This window comes from Numenius arquata, chromosome 18 (assembly GCF_964106895.1).
Source record: "Numenius arquata chromosome 18, bNumArq3.hap1.1, whole genome shotgun sequence".
NCBI classification, from domain to species: domain Eukaryota; kingdom Metazoa; phylum Chordata; class Aves; order Charadriiformes; family Scolopacidae; genus Numenius; species Numenius arquata.
In genome coordinates this window covers 3,563,320-3,580,865 of record NC_133593.1, presented here as the reverse complement: position 1 = coordinate 3,580,865, position 17,546 = coordinate 3,563,320, and the positions used below count along the sequence as shown (strand labels likewise).

General features: G+C 53.7%; 1 protein-coding gene across 1 annotated transcript in view; it reads left to right on the top strand.

Moving 5' to 3' along the window:
* Positions 1–1,819: 1,819 nt before the first annotated feature.
* Positions 1,820–17,546, top strand: part of GTF2IRD1 (GTF2I repeat domain containing 1) — a 51,929-nt gene continuing 36,202 nt past the window's right edge. Inside the window, exons 1-4 of the mRNA XM_074160560.1 lie at positions 1,820–1,854; positions 8,668–8,796; positions 10,838–10,979; positions 14,327–14,473. Coding sequence (XP_074016661.1) covers positions 8,674–8,796; positions 10,838–10,979; positions 14,327–14,473 — 412 coding nt within the window. The 5' untranslated portion in view covers positions 1,820–1,854; positions 8,668–8,673. The remainder of the gene's footprint in view (positions 1,855–8,667; positions 8,797–10,837; positions 10,980–14,326; positions 14,474–17,546) is intronic.

Here is a 17,546-nt window from a genome sequence, read left to right as displayed (position 1 = left end):
GCTGAGCCCTTGCAAACTTGTTGCCCCCAGCCCAGGTGCTGTGTCTTTGTATATTTGCAGTTTGGGGTGGTTTTTTTTTCTAGATAATTTAGAATAATAATAATAATAATATCTGGAGCTGCACCCAGTTAGAGGGACCCAAGGTGGGCACGCAGACTGGGACAACAGCCGGGACAGGGCATCAGGCACCGTTTGGAGGAAGCAAACCTCATACCAGGATGTGTGGCTGGTGCTGCAGCACCTGCGGGCATCGTACACATGGGATTTTTCTTTAATTTAGAGAGGAAAAAAAAAAAAAGAAGGAAAAAAAAGGCAAAAAAGCATGCACCTATGTAATATAAAATTCAAGTTAGGCTCTCGGTGACTGCACGGAAAACAACAGGCTTTTTATGTTGGCTCTTGGGGTAGGAGGAGAGCAGGCTAGAATAAAGATTTACAGTGTTTGGGAGATTAAAGGCCCTTGGTACATTGTTCAAATACCACGAGATTAGTTTCCAAGGAGACGGATACCAGTTGCCATAGGCACCGGGGGGCCAGGAATTAGGATTGCGATTTTTTATCCTGATCACGCAACCAGTAGCTGAACGCTGCTAAAACTCGGGCTTTAAATAACCCCAGCATTAGTTTACGCGCCGCCGAACCAGAGGCTGGAAACCGTATCTCCCTTCCTTCCCCCGGCCCCAGCGCCCGTTCGGGTGTGCAGAGTTGGACCCGGGTCTCCACAGAGGGGTGCGAGGGGACACGGGGCTGGGCCACCGAGGTCGGTGCAACCCCAAGACCTTCCCTGCACGTCGCCCTGGGACTTCTGGGCTCGTTTTTTCTCTAGGCAAGGGGTTGCTGGCATCTCCTTGTGATGGTCAAGCCACGCTGTCGGCGGTTGCTGGGGCAGGGGATGTACCGAGGGGCAGAATTAGTCACCTGCTAATTTTGGCTTCTCCCGGTCGCCCGCTTCTGGGAAGTGCAACCCGAGCCCTGGCGCGTGAGAGGCCGGATCCGTGCCCCCGCTGCCCGCCTCTCCTTCTAGGAACTGCGGAGCACCCGGCTGTGCGGGAAGGGGTGCTGAGCATCCCCCCTAGGGCGGGAGGCTCGACCTTGGGAGCCATGCAGGCACCCAGGTCCCCATGGCTGGGTGCCATCGGTCACCCATCAGCCACCATGATGCTCATCTCCAGCTTCACCATCCCCAAACCATCCATGTGGGGCCGCCGGGGCAGGATCCGGCTCAGCCACCGCGGCTTTCCATGCCTAGTGCTCACAGCATCCTTTCCTTGCGATGGTGGGAATGCTTCGAATAATACTTACTTCCCTCCCCACCGCCTTTTTTTTTTTATTTTCTCTCTTATTTAATAAATGAAGAGGCAGTTGCTGGAAGCAAGAGGTTCTGCGCCTGCCTGCCGTGAGATTGCGGTGTGGAAACTTGTCTAGAGCTGAGAGCTGCGCTGCTCGAGCTCCGCAGGCACAGCGACCCCCCCCCAGCAGCCGCCGTGACATGAAAGTGTTTATCCTGGGGGAGATGAGACGCAGCTTCTGAAGGGCACTTGATCCTCATCCGTCTCTCCTTGCACTAGACAGGAGCCTACTATAATTTTACTACATTATATTTGTGTGCGCGCCTAGGCCAGGCTTAAGAAAATCAAGGCGGCAGCAGAATGCGACGCCCTGGTTGGGGGGGGGAAGCTAAATTCCCGCTGCGGATACCTCCCCCCCCGGGAGCCTCCGGTTTGCTCTTTGCTTCTTTTATAAGTGGGACTAAACCACGGCAGGCGCCGGATTATCCGGGAAAGCGGAGCCGAGGCGGCGATGCTGGTGGATGTTGTGGTGCCGGCGTGTGTACGTGAGGAGCTTTTCCAGCAGGTGCCCTGGGGTTTGTCGGTAAAATAAAACAGGGGAGGAGGTGTCTGGTGGTGGGAGCTTGTTCTTCCCGGGACTAACTGGCTGGAAGCAGTGGGGGGAAAAAAATTTGGAGGGAGCAGACCCAGCGGAGTGAGGGCTGCCGGCACAGTGAGGATGTGGGCAGAAGCAGCTGGGTGCCCCGGGCTGTGCCAGGGGCTGTTTGCCCCCCCAGCTCTGCTGCTTTTAGACTTTGGCAAAAAGATACTGGCTTGAAAAGTAGGAAAAGAAAGGGGGATTTGGGGATGTGGGGAGAAACGGGGAAGCAGTCGGACCAGGTTATGGGGCTTGGGGTATACCAGCAGCCACCTTTGGGGGATGGAGATGTGGCCTCGGTGGGCAGTGGGTGATTGGCAGGGTGACATCTGGGGTGCCCCAAAACCCAGAGCCCCCCCTGCCTGCCCAGGAGGGTTGCGCCACAGGGGCACCCACGCATTGAGCAGGGATGAGGAATTTGGGGACTTTTGGGGGTGTTTAGATGTTTGAGGGTATTTCTGGGCATTTTGAGAGTGCCCTGGACCGCAGTTATCCACTTACCACCCGCATTGGTGCTGACCACGCACCTCATCGACCGCCTGCTAACGAAGCTTCGTTAGCGAAGCAATAAACATGAGTTGCGTGTCTTCACCCCCCGCTCGGGATGGAGAGGATGCAGCTGCGGGCTGGTGCCGAATAAGGGATTAGGGTTTATCCAGGTGGCACGGGCAGGTTAAAGCCATCGTGCCACGAGCAAGTCGCCCGCGCGGAGCAGAAATCTCCACCGCTGCGGCACAGACCGGTTACTCGGCGAGCGCGGGGCTGCGCCACGGTGCTCCCGCACCCGGGATGGCTCCGGTCACATCCGCCGGCTCCACTGATACCGGTGTTTGCTTAAGTGATTAGAAAAAAACCGCAAGTTGAAATTCAAGTCTTGTCCCTACCCCTGGCTTTCGCCCCGCTGCGGTTGATGTGGTTTCCAGGGTTTTTCACTGAGGCGGCTCCAGCTCGCCGGGCACCTCGCCGCTAGCAGGTGCCTGCGGAAAAAGGGACCTCAAAAGTCCCTGAGGTGGAGGGGGGGCAGAGAAATACCTTCCAAGCCAGTGAGATATAACCCTTAGCGTGGGCCCTGCCTGCCCCAAAGCGATGTGCCCGGCGGGGACATCGGGGACAGTCCCCTCGCTTGGAGGGGGGATGCTGTCCTGGCACTAGGAAAGGACATTGTTTGTCCCCCTGGCTCCTATCAGGATGGGTCCTGATGGATTTTAAAGCGTGTTTAACGATAGCCAGAGCTAATTGCTTAACTGTCCTCCAGGACCAGTGTAATTTTTAAAAATCCCCTTTAAATATGCCCTCCCAGAGTAAAAGGCAATTACAAATAAAATCACTGTCGTCTTGTCATTACATGCAGGTCATCGTTACACCCATGTGCGGTGTCACATCCCCCTCTCGCCGGATGGGCTGTGGGTGCCGGTCCCGCTCCCTCTGTCCCAGGGGGATGGGGATGGCTGAATGTGGCATCCGACTTCCCACAGCTTATTGGGTGTTTTGGGTGGTCAAGAAGCCCAAATGCCACCTTCAAAAGTCCTTTGGGTAGCCTAATTCCCCCCGACCCAGCAGTGCCTTCCCCTGGTCTAGCACATCCCCAGGCTGCCCCTCCTCTCCCCGGGAGGGAAAGTCCGTGTTGAGCCTGTAAGTCCATGGCAAGACCTACCTCTAATGTATATATTTGAATATCTATATTCAATATATATTGATTTATTTATTTATTAAAATATTTTGCTGGAATTGGGGCTGGCTCATTTGGGCTTCCCACGGTCTCACCGGCACCGCTGAAGCAACAGGCAGAATTTTCCTGGAAAAATGAATAAGCAGATGATTTCCAGCCGCTCTCATGTGGCGCTGCAGGCAAGACTGGCGTGATGGTTGGGTTGGGTTTTTTTTTTCCTATTTTTTTCTTCTTCTCCCCGCCCCCCCCCCCCCCCCCCCCCCCCCAACGTGCTGAAGGGTCAAAGCTCTCATTAATTTAAATTCTTGTTTGGCTCCCCGAACTGGGAGCCAGCCCACGCTGCTGGAGGCTTTATAAACATCCCGGGCGGGCGCGTGGGGGGATTTCCGTGGTGATGCTGCGATGTCCGTAGGGCACGGGGGGGGACACTGGTGGCGTCTGTTTGGGGCTCTCCGTGCTACTCCCCTGCTTTTCCTTTCTCCCTTGCTGCCATCAGACCCCAACATGTCCGTGACAGTGGCATTTCCTTGGTGCTGTGGCTGAGCTGGTGTCCTCCGCTTGTCACCTGTGGGTGAAATTTGTGGTTTAAGGGCTGAGCAAGAAGGTGTTGCACCCACCCAGCGCTGGTGGGTTTGGGATGGGGCACCGGCCGTCAGATGCTTTGCCCTGCAATGGTTTTGAGTGGTCTGGTGTTCTTGTTATGGGAGACGCTTCATGCGGTGAAAATCCCCAGGGTTACATTTGTAAGATACAGTAGAGCTGCAGGAAAAAAATAAAAATCAATCACTGAATTCGGTTTAAAACCAGTTTTGGTAGAAAGCAATATAAGAAGAAGCAGATGCAGGATGTCCTTGGTCCCTTCTGGGCATTTGGCGGTTCCCATCTCATGGCATCTCCTGCTCTGCACTGGGTTTGGCCTTGGGTAATTCCTAAAAAAGGGGTTATTGCCTTTTTACTGATGGCAAGGGCAGCCCAAGGGAGCAGCGGGCACAAGGGGAGCTGGCAAGAGGTTCAGCCTGGTTTTGTGAGTCCCGGGCGAGTGCATGATTCCTTTTGGGAAACTGGATTTTGGGGTTTTTGCTAAATAAGGCTTACCGTACACAGCAAGGTGGAAGCAGTGGGGAGGATGGCAGTGGAGGTCCTTCTTCAGGTTCCGCAGTGGCAGTATGGAAACACCAGCTCGGCTTAATGAATAAGATGCTGTTGCTTCTGGTTGTGGCACGGGGCTGGAAATTGCTGTGAAGCTTGGAAAGATGAGCGAGGAGAAGGGGGACAAAAGCCAATACCAAGAGCTTACAGAACCCATCTTTGCCATGAACCGAGCCCCAGCCTGGCAGGCGATGCTGGTGCTGTGTTGTGCGAGCTGCTGGCTCCCGTAAACTCCCCTCAGTTTCTCCTAATTCAACCTGTTTATAATTTAAGGGATAGAATAACACCGTTTTTCTTCTTGGAAATTTCCTTTGGGGGGTTGTCATTGGTTCGTTGTTGGTTTTTTGGTTTTTTTTTTTTACTGTTTTGTTTGCTCCGAACACTTTGGAAATGGTGACGCAGCACGCGAGGCTGGAGGATGTTTATTTTGGGGAGAGATGCTGCCCCACGGCAGCAGTTGGGGGGATGGAGATGGGATGCTCCTGCCGTGGGCGCAGTGTTTGGGGGGACCACTGCCTTTACTGCAGGGGTTCGGGAGCTTCCCCACTCAGCTGGCTTTTCCTTTGCTGCAGCCCAGGTGATTCATGAGTGAAACTCCCCTGGGGCCAAATTTATAATCTTTCCCAGGATTAGAAAAGGAGGCGAGGAAGGAGGTGTCGTAAGAGCCGAGCAGGCTGCCCGTGTCCCACGCCGGCTGTGGCACTGCACCCCCGACCCCACGCTGCTCGTCCTGCCCCTGCAAGACTCAGTCGAGAGGGAGAAATAATTAAATAATAATAAAATTAAATAATAAAATCTATTTTTTTAATATTTAAAGAAATAAAACCAATATGCAAACGTTTTCCATGACAGCGGCATGACGGTCCCTGAGTCACCCTGTGCCCTGGTGACGGGACTTGGGGCACGGAGGTGGGATGGGGCTGGGGATGTACCTGAGCCTCCCTCTCCCCGCTGTGGTCCAGGAGGGGGAAAATCAGCCCCTTGTTGCGTGCCCCAGCATGGGATTTGGTGTGTGGAGCCTGGGGAAGGGGGGTAGGATGCTCTTCACCCATCCCACTCACCTCTCTCCCTGCCGCCAGCCCTAACTGCTATAAGAATGGTTTACCCCAGTTTTCTGAAAGATTACTTTCCCTTTGATTAGACAAACAACTTCAAGCTGTACGTCTTAATTTGATTTGAATAAGCCTAGCGCTTGCTGTGAAGTTTTTTTCCTCTCTTTTATTCCCCCCTTTTCTAAATCCGCTGTCACTGTTCTTCGTGGCCATAAATGATTAAAAGCTTTACAGGAATATTGTCTCCCCCACCCCTTCAATTCCTGTTGTATTACTTGGGTCATATTTTTATTATGGTTTTTTTTTTTCTCGTTGAGTGATTCTCCTTTTTCCTTATTAAACCATCAGCCAGGTGAAAGGGATTATTTTTGTGCTTGTTTCCTGCAGACCAGGGAGTGGGGAGGGAGGGGGTGCAGGGACCCTGCCCCACTTCCCACTGGTGTTATCCTGGGCTTTTGGGGGCTGGATCCAGCTCATGGCATTGCTTTCTGCAGCCAAGGGAGGAGTATGTCTTCCCGTGGGAGGCCGTGGCCAAGCAGGTTGGTGCAGCTTGAGCTCTCCGAGGGGTTGTGACCAGCCCCACCGAGGCAGGGACCGGCTCTCCAAAACGCTGCCGGAAGGCAACAAGAACATCCAAGTCATAGCAGTCATATTTAATAATAATTAGGGCGCTCAGAAATACGTACTGGCATCAAAATAAGGCCGTTTTCCAAGCGAGTGCTTGTGGGGGGATTAAGAAGGGAGTGATGCTCCCTGGACTGAGTCTGTTCCCGACGGCAGCCCCCAGGTGACGGCTGGTCCCAGCCCAGCGTTGGGGCTGCTCCGTGTCCTGCGGGCTGGGAGAGCAGCTCAGGGCTGGCTTTGGCACCACTGTCACCTCACTGCTCTCTGCCAGCTGCAAGAAGGCACCTCTTATTAACGTAGCAGTGATTAAAAGAAGGAACCTTGAGTTCCCTGCATCCGCAGGACCATGCACAAGGAGCTGCTCGGGAGCTTGCACATGAAACGGTCCCTCATCCGTCCATCCATCCATCCATCCATCCACGCGAGCACAAACTGCAGGGCTGGAGCAAGACAGACCGTTTCCTAGTGTTGCTGCAACCCTTGGTGATGGTAAAGCTGGAGGTGCCTGGCAGAGCCCCGTCCCCAGTGCGGGGACATCCTGGGGGCTATGCCGGAGGGTGGCATTACCCAGGCTGCAGGACCCTGTGTTCGGTTTCCTGCTTTATTCTCCAAGCTGACACCTGGGTTGGTTTTTTTTTTAATCCCAAGATCATTCTGGAGGAGAAGACTCAGCTTTGTTCAGGCAGTTGGTGCTGTTAAGAGCTGGCCTGGAGGTCCTGATGAGAGCGGTTTCTGAAATTCAGTCATTATTGTTTAACAGGGAGCGGTCTCCACCCTCGTTGGCTTGTCTCGTGCCCACGTAACAGCGAGGTTCTCAGCGACGTTGGTCAGCCCCCTGCCCTGTGCGTGCTCAGGCACCTGCAGAGATGCCGGAATGGGGCGACTTGTTATTTTGTGCCAAAATCCACCTTTTCCCCGGTTGCAAGGGGCAGCACGGCCCAGCTTTGCATGCAAATTCCTTCTGCCTGCACACGGGTGTGAACCGGGGCAGGAAGGTGAATTTGGGTTTTTGGTGTTGACTTTTAACCCCTGTTTTCGGCAGGGCCGAGCGGCCGCGGATACCGGCTGAGCCGCAAATCGAGTTAGGCGCAGGCAGCTTCATTCATATTCCCCGGCTCCTGCCGGTCTTGCCTCGTTAGAAATTCTCCGGCCTCTTTTTATCCGCTTGCGACTTCGAGCACATGATTTACGAGCTGGTTTGAGTGGCTCCCGAGCTTTGCCGGCTAATTTGCCACCCTTTATTGGCAGGATTAAAGCCAGGCGTTGCGACGCTGCCCTGGGGATGGAGGGGCGATAGCTGGGGGGCGGGGGGGAGCCATGTTGGGTGCTGGGGGGTGATGCCGTATCAGGCGTGGGTACCCCAGCGTGGGAGTGGGGTGATTTATGCGCGTTGAGCTCCTTCCTCAGTTTCCCCCACGGTCATGGGGAGATGTGTGCATCGGGGTGCAGAGGCCTGGCGCAGTTGCTGCACGTGTGGCCAGGCCCTGGCATTTTCCCCCCTTTTTTCCCCATTTTGCAGTGAGGGATGGAGCTCCCCGTGCTGAGCCCCTTCTCAGATGTGGGGTCCCTGCGTGCCGCCTGGTCGTCCCGCTGGCACTGTGCCCTGGGCACTGCGGGGTGGGATGATTTGATGATGGAGCCCCTCACCATGCACTGCCTCTCTCCTTTGGGGTGAAGGCGGAGCACCCTGTGGCTTTGGCCTGTTTCGGAGACACCTTTGGGTGCTGGGCTCTCCTCTTGCCCAGGGTATAGGAGTGGGGACAGCTGGCACAGTGTCCTCGCGGTGACGCATGTGTCACCCCCTGCTCTCTCCTGCCTGCAGAGCCTGGGCACAGAAATGCTCCGTGTCTGCTTCAGCGCCACATCCTCCGGCTCGGCACGGCCGCAGCCTGCTCATCTGGATGTCCCATCACCAGCGTGCCCCACGCGGTGGTGGCATCTCCCCGGGGGTGAGACCCGAGGGCAGAGGTGACCTGGCCGCTGCCGGGACACACAGCATCGGCCCCGGGGTTTGGTTATGGCTCAGCAGCATCCGCAATTATCTGCCTTTAGCAGAGGAGACGTGGGGGACGCAGGGCTCAGGCTGTCCCCGGCTTCTCTCTGTGCCTCAGTTTCCCCGGGGAATCCGTGCCGGCGCTGTGCCGTAGCCCACGGCACATGCTGGTGTTGGGCTGCGCTGGCGATGCTCAGCACTGGCTCTCCGTCAATAACAGCAGTGCATATACCTTTTTTTTAATCTCTTTCCAGGTGAATATGGCCCTGGCAGGGAAGCCTTTAGACGTGACCCTCAGCACCTCCAGAGCTGACCAGTGGAATATGGTTTTTCCCCAGAAAGACGAAATCATCACCAGCTTAGTGTCTGCCTTAGACTCCATGGTAAGAGGCCGGTGGTGTCCCCGTCCCCCTCCTTCCTTTCGCCGCCCTTTAATGGGACTGATGGGAGCAGGGGGGGCTGTCGAGCTCATCCCGCTCCCCTCCGCTGCTGCAAAGCCCAGGGACCTGCAGGAGCTGGGAAATAAAAATCCTCTCCTGCCCTGACAGCCGTAAGGATCATAAAGTCAGCCCAAGTTAATCTCAGATGTGTATTGTTTTCCCATTAATATTTATGTTGGTATCAACTGAATGTAGGGTGGTTGGGGTTTTTTGGGTTTTTTTCTTGATGTTTTACCGATGTTACCATGAGCTTTTACACAACAGGAGAACAATGGCTTTTATCTCCGAGAACAAAGAAAATAACTTTCATATCTTTTGACGTAGAATTCCCGGTGGAAACCTTGCCTAAGTCAGCCGTGCTTACATAAACAAGATAACTGTCTGGACTAAGTCTCGTGGACCAGAGCTAATCTTATTTTTAACTGTGAATGTGATCAAGAAGGGAAAGCGGGTGTGTAGTAACAAATATCTAATGCAATGCGACGTGCTAAATAGCCATCCCTTTTAAAAGCCAAGTCGTATTTAATGTATTTATCCTGGATGCATCTTCTTCTCTAAGCAGGTAGGGCTTTTTTTCACCGATACTAATTTCCTTCTTTTTAACCATCACCGCCCCACTAAGGAGCAGGTTCTCCGAAGCTGACGCACCCCAAGCGGCTTTGATGATTTATACACTTGCCATCCCGTACAGCAAATCGTGTTATCGTAGTTGAGCTTCTTAATGAATATACATTATCCCGCAGTCCTCGTTACATGCTGACACCAGGGCCAGGAGGCCAGGCTGCTCCTGAAATTCAGCCTTTATCCCGGCACTTCACGGAGCTGGGCTCTGCACCCACGGAAGCCTGGCTGCCTGAGTGATAAATAAACCATGGGGCCACATGCTCATCGCCAAGCGGGCTTAGGGTTTGGATTTGGTCTGCCTCTGAACCTCACATCCCCTAGATTTTATATTTATTTTTTGAGCGTTGAGTATTTTGAGCAAAATACTTTGATTTGCGGCTGGGTTCTTGACGGGAGGTTTTTTTTTAAAAATATCTATTTTGGGGGATGTGATTCAATACCCTCTTCCTGAAGAAGACGAGCAGGAGGTAAAATGACCCAGTACAGAGACTGGTTTAAGCCCACGCAAATCAAACTGGCTGTAAATGGATGTGGGGAGCTGAAGGTAGCTCTGGAGGGTTGTTCCATGCTGTCCTGCTCCCTCTCCGGCCACCAGCAGGGTGGGGATGGGTCCTGTGGCCCCTCTGCGGTGCCGGGGGTGGGCGATGTGTCTAACCTGGGCTGCCAATAGGAAAATCCCCCCTCTTTTACCCATTTAAATCGTGACCTGGGGACAGCATCTTCGTAGCGTCGGTGCTGTAGCTATGGGAATATGACTCATGCTGCCGGCACTGCGTAACTATTATAATATAAAAAATAATACTAAAAACGCATATACATGTGTGTTATGTAGAGCAGGAAGCGCACGTTACATAAAATGGATTAATGGAGGAAGTCTTTTCCATCTCTTTAATGTTTTGCATAACTGTACAAGAAGAATCGTTCGACTAATCCAGACTTTGACCATATTAGTGCTCTGCAGCTGAAATAAGATTCCCGTGCTCCTTATTTCATTAGAGCTGGTGGAAAAATAAAAATTGTTGTTGGTTTGGTGGTTGTTTTTTTTTTTTTTTTTTCAGGAATGTTTTCTTTACAAGAAATACTATAAAATGTTTACTTTTAGGATAGGAAAAAGTGAAACAAAGTGATGGGTAAATAGTTCTTGTTTTCCAGCAAAGCATAGTGCAGCCATATACCTTTCTGGAGCTGTAAAGTTGCCGGAGTGTTTAGGGGATGTCATAAAACCCATGAAGTTCTGACCCAAACATTGATTTTGATGGAGGAATCTTTTGATGGGAAGAAAAAAATCCCACTGGAAAATGGCAGAGGGTGCCGGGTGGGGATGGTGCCGCGGCCACTCTGACCTGGTGCCTCCCCGCAGTGCTCAGCCCTCTCCAAGCTGAACGCGGAGGTGGCCTGCATCGCCGTCCATGAGGAGAGCGCCTTCGTGGTGGGCACCGAGAAGGGACGGGTCTTCCTCAGCGCCCGCAAGGAGCTGCAAGCCGACTTCCAGAAGTTTTGCAGTGAGTATCCCCGCCGGCGCGGTCGTCTCCCGTGCTGGGTTTGGTGCTCCGGTTGTGCCAGCTGGGACCCCCCACTGTGCATGGAGCTGTCGTGGTTTGGGGGGCACCATGGCGCTGTCTGTCCATAGGTCTAAGAGGTGTTTGAAGTGATGGAGAAAGCGGGTGGGAACCGAGGCTGGAGCCAGGGAGGGCACCACGCACCCCGGCTCTCCTCTCCGAAAGCATCTCTGGAGTGGCACAGGGCTGGATGGCTGCTCTGTGCCCCCAGCCTGGGGCAACACTGTGGTGCACTGGAGTGGCTTTTGAGGACTTAGCAGATATAGTTTGTCCTAGTGATCCCTCAGGAGCAGAGAGGCTTTCTTGGGCCAAGGCTTTCATCCTGGTTTTGGAAAAACGTGGATGGATTTGGGAGTTGGGAGTGTTGTTTGTGGAGCTGCTTATTTTTTTGAGGGGCTAACAGTGGTGAAAGGATGACTTGAGCATGAGCCGTGGTCCCCCCCGGTCTCAGGTTGGGGTCACCATATATTGCAGGGAGGTGTGTGAGTGGCGGCAGCCCTGCGTGTGGTGAGGCTGTGACACGCGGAATCAGCTGGCACCCAGCCATCTGTCCCGGCTCTGTGCCTCTGCCGGCTCCCCAAAAACAGCCTGGGAGCTGAGGGGAAGGTGGGAGCTGTGCAGTGAATGGGGATCTGCATTTCTTGGATGGCATCATCCATGGAGCACCAACTGCTGCTTTCCTTGCTCCGTGCAGGAGCTGGGATGGGATCTGGCTTTGGTGGTGATGGGGACCCCAGACCCGAGGGGACCCCAGACCCGGATCTACTTACATACGAGAACTTCTGTCGGTGGAGAGAAACGATCCGGCGTGTGCACGCACATGGTGCTGATGGAAACCATATTGGTGCTTAATCCGTTGGAGAGATTGCTCGGGAAGAGTTCACTCTAGTGCAAACACTAGCACTGTAAAGCTGCCAGGGTCGCTCTCTGCTTGGGTTATTCGCCCCACGTGTGCGAGGGGAGCCGGCAGGGCTCTGCAGGAGCAGCTCCCTACCAAGGCTCCGCTCTGCCCCTCCGTCCTGCCCGCCGTGGGCAGCTGCCTGCCACCACGTGCACCCAGGAGAGCCGCCCTTAGTTATCCTCCACGTTGGTGCATTGGATTTTGTAGGACAGGAGGCATTCTGGGGACATTTCCTGCATTTGTGGGCGACTCTACCTCCCCTTCCCCACCACCCACGAGAGGCAGGGAGGTACCTACCCGAGCGGTGGATGGCATCAGGGTGGCCAACGGGACGGAGCTCCCTCTTATGTATTAAATGCCAACTGTGTGTCCCTAGAGCTCTCGATATACGATTGACAGGCCGAGAGAGTTCGGGTTGTTCAGCCTGGAGAAGAGAAGGCTCTGGGGAGACCTCATAGCAGCCTTCCAATATCTGAAGGGAGCCTACAGGAGAGCCGGAGAGGGACTCTTTATCAGGGAGTGGAGCCATAGGACAAGGGGTAATGGTTTTAAATTGAAAGAGGGGAGATTTAGATTAGATACTAGAAAGAAATTCTTTACTGTGAGGGTGGTGAGACCCTGGCCCAGGTTGCCCAGAGAAGCTGTGGCTGCCCCATCCCTGGAGGTGTTCAAGACCAAGCTGGATGGGGCTTTGAGCAACCTGGTCTGGTGGAGGTGTCCCTGCCCAGGGCAGGGGATAGGAACTCGATGATCTTTAAGGTCCCTTCCAACTCTAACCATTCTATGATTCTATGACCATCTGCAAATCTCACTTTTAGAAATAGATATAAATAAATCCTGAGCGGTGACCTACCGCTGTGCTGGGGCAAGGTGCTTGGCATTAGATCCTGATTTCCATCTCCTTTGGTTTCATTTACACCTTTGTCAAAATGAAATGGTCACGTCTGGTTGAAAGCACAAAATCTTGATGATGGCAAAGCGGCTGATGCTGGAGACAGGGTGAAACGTGATAACTCTGTCTTGAATTATAAATGGCCCAGGCTCAACTCCGCTCCATAAAGCTCTTACAACTGGCACGCAGTGGAAAGCATCCCTGGAAGTGCCTCTGATTTATGGTCTAGCTGCCCCCTCAGAAAGGATCTGAAATAATCTAAAGCAGACATCGCTGGGAGATGTAAGAAGCCTCTTATCTCTCTGGGCGTGCAGACCTCGCTTGAACGCCCTCCTTTATCTGAACCTCTGGCTCAGCCTTTCCTGGCGCACGGGGGAAACTTGACAGTGATCGGGATTAATGTCAATGGAGGAGAGTTAGCGCCCAGCCGGGAGGGAGAGTCGGCCGGAGGAGGGTGTGGATGCAGATGCATTTCATCACCTCGGTAAAACACCCCAAAAAAGTTTTACAAGGCCTGTTGCCCTGCGCCACGGGAGGGATGTGGCGCTTGCCAGGGGTTGCGTGATGTTGGGTGGCGGTCCCCTTTCTTATTGTAGTTCTGTGGGTACCCCAGGTGGCTCTCGCCCCATCCCAGTGGTGTCCCAGCCACGGGCTCTTTCCATGGGAGAGATCCCTGAGCTCCTCCTTGAGTGCCCAGGCAGCATCCAGGGCCAGTCGCCGGCAGGAGCCTGTCGAGGATGATGAAGGAATTAGTCCTTTGCCACTGAAAATCCCTTGTGAATCGCTTTGGATAGAACGGCAATAATGTACTTGTACTGTTTAATTTTCTGTGCGTTTAGAGATGCAAGGAAGTCGTTGCCGAAGATATGCTTTATTTGAGGTTTAATGGGGGAAATTAGCAGGAAATAGCTGGTATTACCGAGCTACGTGATGCTGAAGGGTAAAAAAGCCTCCAAGAAAGGCGGATTTTCTTTTCCTGAGAGATTGAAGGCTAAGCAGATTGAAACCAGAGAAAAGAAATGCGCTGCCCAATTAATCACAACAGTTTCAGTGCAGCTGAGGGGGTAAAACGGTAAAACCGGGGCGGGGGGGGGGCACACATGGGATGAGCATGTCCCTGGCTGGCAGGGACCAGCTCTGCTCCTGCTCTGCTCCTGCAGCGCTGCTGTCACCGCTGCCCGTGCTGGCACCTTCCCTGGCACGCTGGGGGCTGCCAAGCACCACAGCCCCATCTAAGCTGGGGTCTGGGTGGATGGGAGACCCAGCGCAGCCACCCAGAGGACTTGCTGTCACCACGGGGGCGACGAGGGGTCCAGCGCCCACGGGACCCCCATCTTGCATAGGGTTTGATGGGCAGTTTGTTCAGCCCTGGGTGAAGTTGGTGTAACCCATCCCAGCGGGTTTGATCACTTCGCAGCCACTCGAAAGCAAGCACGGCATCGCCCATGAACCCTGCTCTCACTGCAGCATCTCCCATTTTCTCTTCTCCCCCCGCAGGAGTCCAGCAGAGGAAGGAGCAGGACGCGGAGGCACAGAAGAAGGCAAAGGAGTGTGGGCGAAGCGTGCTCAGGGTCTCCCCGGACCAGGGATCAGACGTGTACCTCCTCAGGAAGATGGTAGAGGAAGTGTTTGATGTGCTTTATAGTAAGAACCTTCACGCTTCCATTTGGGGATTTGGATTGCCCCCAGGGCTCGCTGAGCTGCCCGGTGCTGCTGCCAGATGCGGTTTTTGGCCCCAGCCCCGCTCCCCAGCGAGGGAGCAGGCACCTGGCAGGGGCAGCGTGGTGGGACGTGCTCCTGCGTAGGGTTAGCGTTCCGTTGAGATGGGATCCGGCCACTGCTTCTTCGCTTTCCAGTGCCATAAACTGGGCAAAAAATATCCCCATGCTGGGGGGAACATCCTCTGTCCCCTCAGCCAGGGGAAGCCTCTGCCCTGAGTGTGATTTTCAAGCACACCTTTATCCCTGACGCTGCCTCTACAGCACCTCTTTCACAGGCTCTCTGTTGGGGCTCTGCAGAGACTCCCTCACCCCTTTCCCTGGCAAGTCTATTTAAAAGGAAAAAAGATGATTTTTCTAGCAGGCGGCCCCGCAGCCCCGGCTCCGAGAGACGAGCTGGTGCCGTTCCAGCACATGCATCATCCCCGGCAATAAAGCTTCTGCAATTAAAATGTAGATGACCATATGGCTGTTGATATGTAACCCAGTGGGTTGCAGAGCTCCCTCCGGGCCCAATCTGTGGAGGCTTGAGCGGCGGCAGCGCCTGCTTTTCGCTCAGGAGTTCCCCACTGGAGCCCCCATGGAGCGGCTGGAGGTGGTGGCCCTGCTCCGGGCTTGTCCCCCGGCAGTACCTGGGGACTTGTGCTGGCCCGAGTAGGAAAAGAAAAGTTGGATTGGGAAAATGGGGCGACGAACCCCAATATTCCCCTGTGCTGCTCAGCAGGTTGCATTAGCCCAGCGTGATGCTTTGGGGGAGTTCAGGGCGTGTGGCTGGATCAGCAGCAGAACTGGGTGTTTGGCTTCCCTGGGTGCTGCTCCCCATCACTATTTGGGATTTGGGGTGTGCTGCCGAGCCCTGCTGGGGCCATGCGGGTCTCCCTGAGCCTGAAGTGCAGGGGTTGCCCCTGTTTATGTGCTGGGTTGGGGAACGGGCTCCCCCACCACAGTGGGAGGGGGATAATGGGGTGCTCCCACCAGCCTCCCTGGGCTTGAGTGCAGGATTTGCTGCTGCTGGCTCTCATTCAGCCCTCCCCTCGCCAGCGCCCGCCACGGCCTTCACAGACAGAAAGGGGAGATGGCAGCCCTCCCCCCAGGGATGAACAGTTGCTGAGGTTTTCTGAAACCACTTAGAGGACTTGGAGGCGATATTCCCATTAACGGGGGTAATCAAATCCTCTCGCTGCCTTCAAAAGGTTGGGCCCAAGCAGGAAGGAAGGGGAAACATAGCAGAGCCAAGGGAATGGGGTGGTGAGAGTGTTTCGGCACTGATTGGATCCCCGCTCTGAGCTGCAGGTCTTGTCCTGCTGCCGGGAGAGCACCAGGCTTTACAGCTCTCTTAGGAATATGGGAATTATTCATATATGGCATACCATAAATTGCATAAAAACCTTGACCAGGGTGCATCTGCATGGGGTGTGTGGACTAGGTGGCCCATCCGTTGGGATGAGTTTGCGATGCTCTCTACCTTGTTGATGTGCACATACGTGCATGGGGACAAGCTGGCCGGGTCCCCAACCCAGAGCGGCTGGCATTGCCATGGCAGGAGGAGGCTGGGCATCCCCGGGACGGTGACTTTAGCCTGGCGTTGGGTGTAATTCTGGCTTTGGGTGTAATTAATTCTGCCTTTGCTGCTGATTTCAGTGGGATCAGCTGTTTCTACCTTTGAGCCACTGGATGGGGAAACCTACCGGGCAGATGCTCCCCTCCCAGCATGCCCACTGGGAAGAGCTTCTCCTGGTTGAGTGGGAAGAAATACCGCAGGAGATAGTAGGTGCCCCAGGGTGATTCTGTTCCCAACACCGAGAGGACTGTCAGAAATTAACAGTTATCTTTCTTAAGGCTTTTGGGTTTTTTTTATCCTTTCAGTTGCCTCCCATCAACAGGGATTGGAAACAAAAAATCTTAGAAAATGCTCAGTCAAAAAGATCGCGTATTCCCTCCAGAGCCGGGTAATCTCTGCTCCAACAGGATGACTGATTACCGCCGGCTTCTATTAAACAGGCATTAATGATGATTATTGTCTCTCTTTAGCTAAACCATGAGTCTCTGCATGGCAGCGTGAGCCTTGGTGAAGGTCACTTTGACAGTAACATGTTCCCCATAAAAATGTGTTCGGGGAGTTGTTGAGTGTTGGGTTGATAAAGAGCAACTATGGGCATTGGGAGCTTCTCCCCATCATGAAGAGAAGTGGTGGAGGGAGGTGGGAAGCCATTAGAGCCAGTACATCGGGGCAGAGGAACTGTCAGTACCCTCTGGGCTTGTACTTGTGGTGTTGTGGTGCAAAGGTTTGGCTTGAAACTTCTGTTATTGACTTAATTAAAACATTATCCATCCCGCCTATAAGGAGCCTTGATGGCTCCTGCAAGTCGCACGTCGTTAGTTGTCACACGTTGCTTCAAAGAACATGGTGAAGAAATCACTTTTAATAAGGACTTGCTGACAGTGCAACAAGATTTCCAGGGTTTCTGTAAGATCTTTTGGTGTTTGTTTTTTTTTCTTTTTTTATAGAAGAGAGAAAAAAGAAAATATTTTAAAGAAAAGCAACAATGTAAAATCCCACAGCTATTTAAAAGTTCCATAATCTCCTCTGCCTGCCCCTCAACCTGGAGACAAAGGCGCAGACACCTTGCCATGGGGCCAGATGTTCTGCATCTGGACACTGCTTTGCCAGACAGGTCACATTCCTGCACGGCTGTTTCTTCTGCTTCGTGCTTTCAGCACCAGGTTTATTGGTCGCAGTGACTTGGGTTGGTTTCCAAAGTAATTTATCCACAGACAGCAGTTCAAGGGTTTGGTCATTCCTTGAAACCCTTCAGAAGGGGCTGGTTTTCCAATGGTGTCTTGCCTGGAGAGCACCATAAGCCTCCCTGGTTTGGGCACATGGGCTCTTTAGCCAGTTTAGAAAATCTCTGTATAGCTGTGATGCTCGCTGGTTGTCTTCTGCTGCCAGGGAAGGGAACGCAGTTTGCTCTCGACTCCTTGGGGAGTGCCATGGTTTG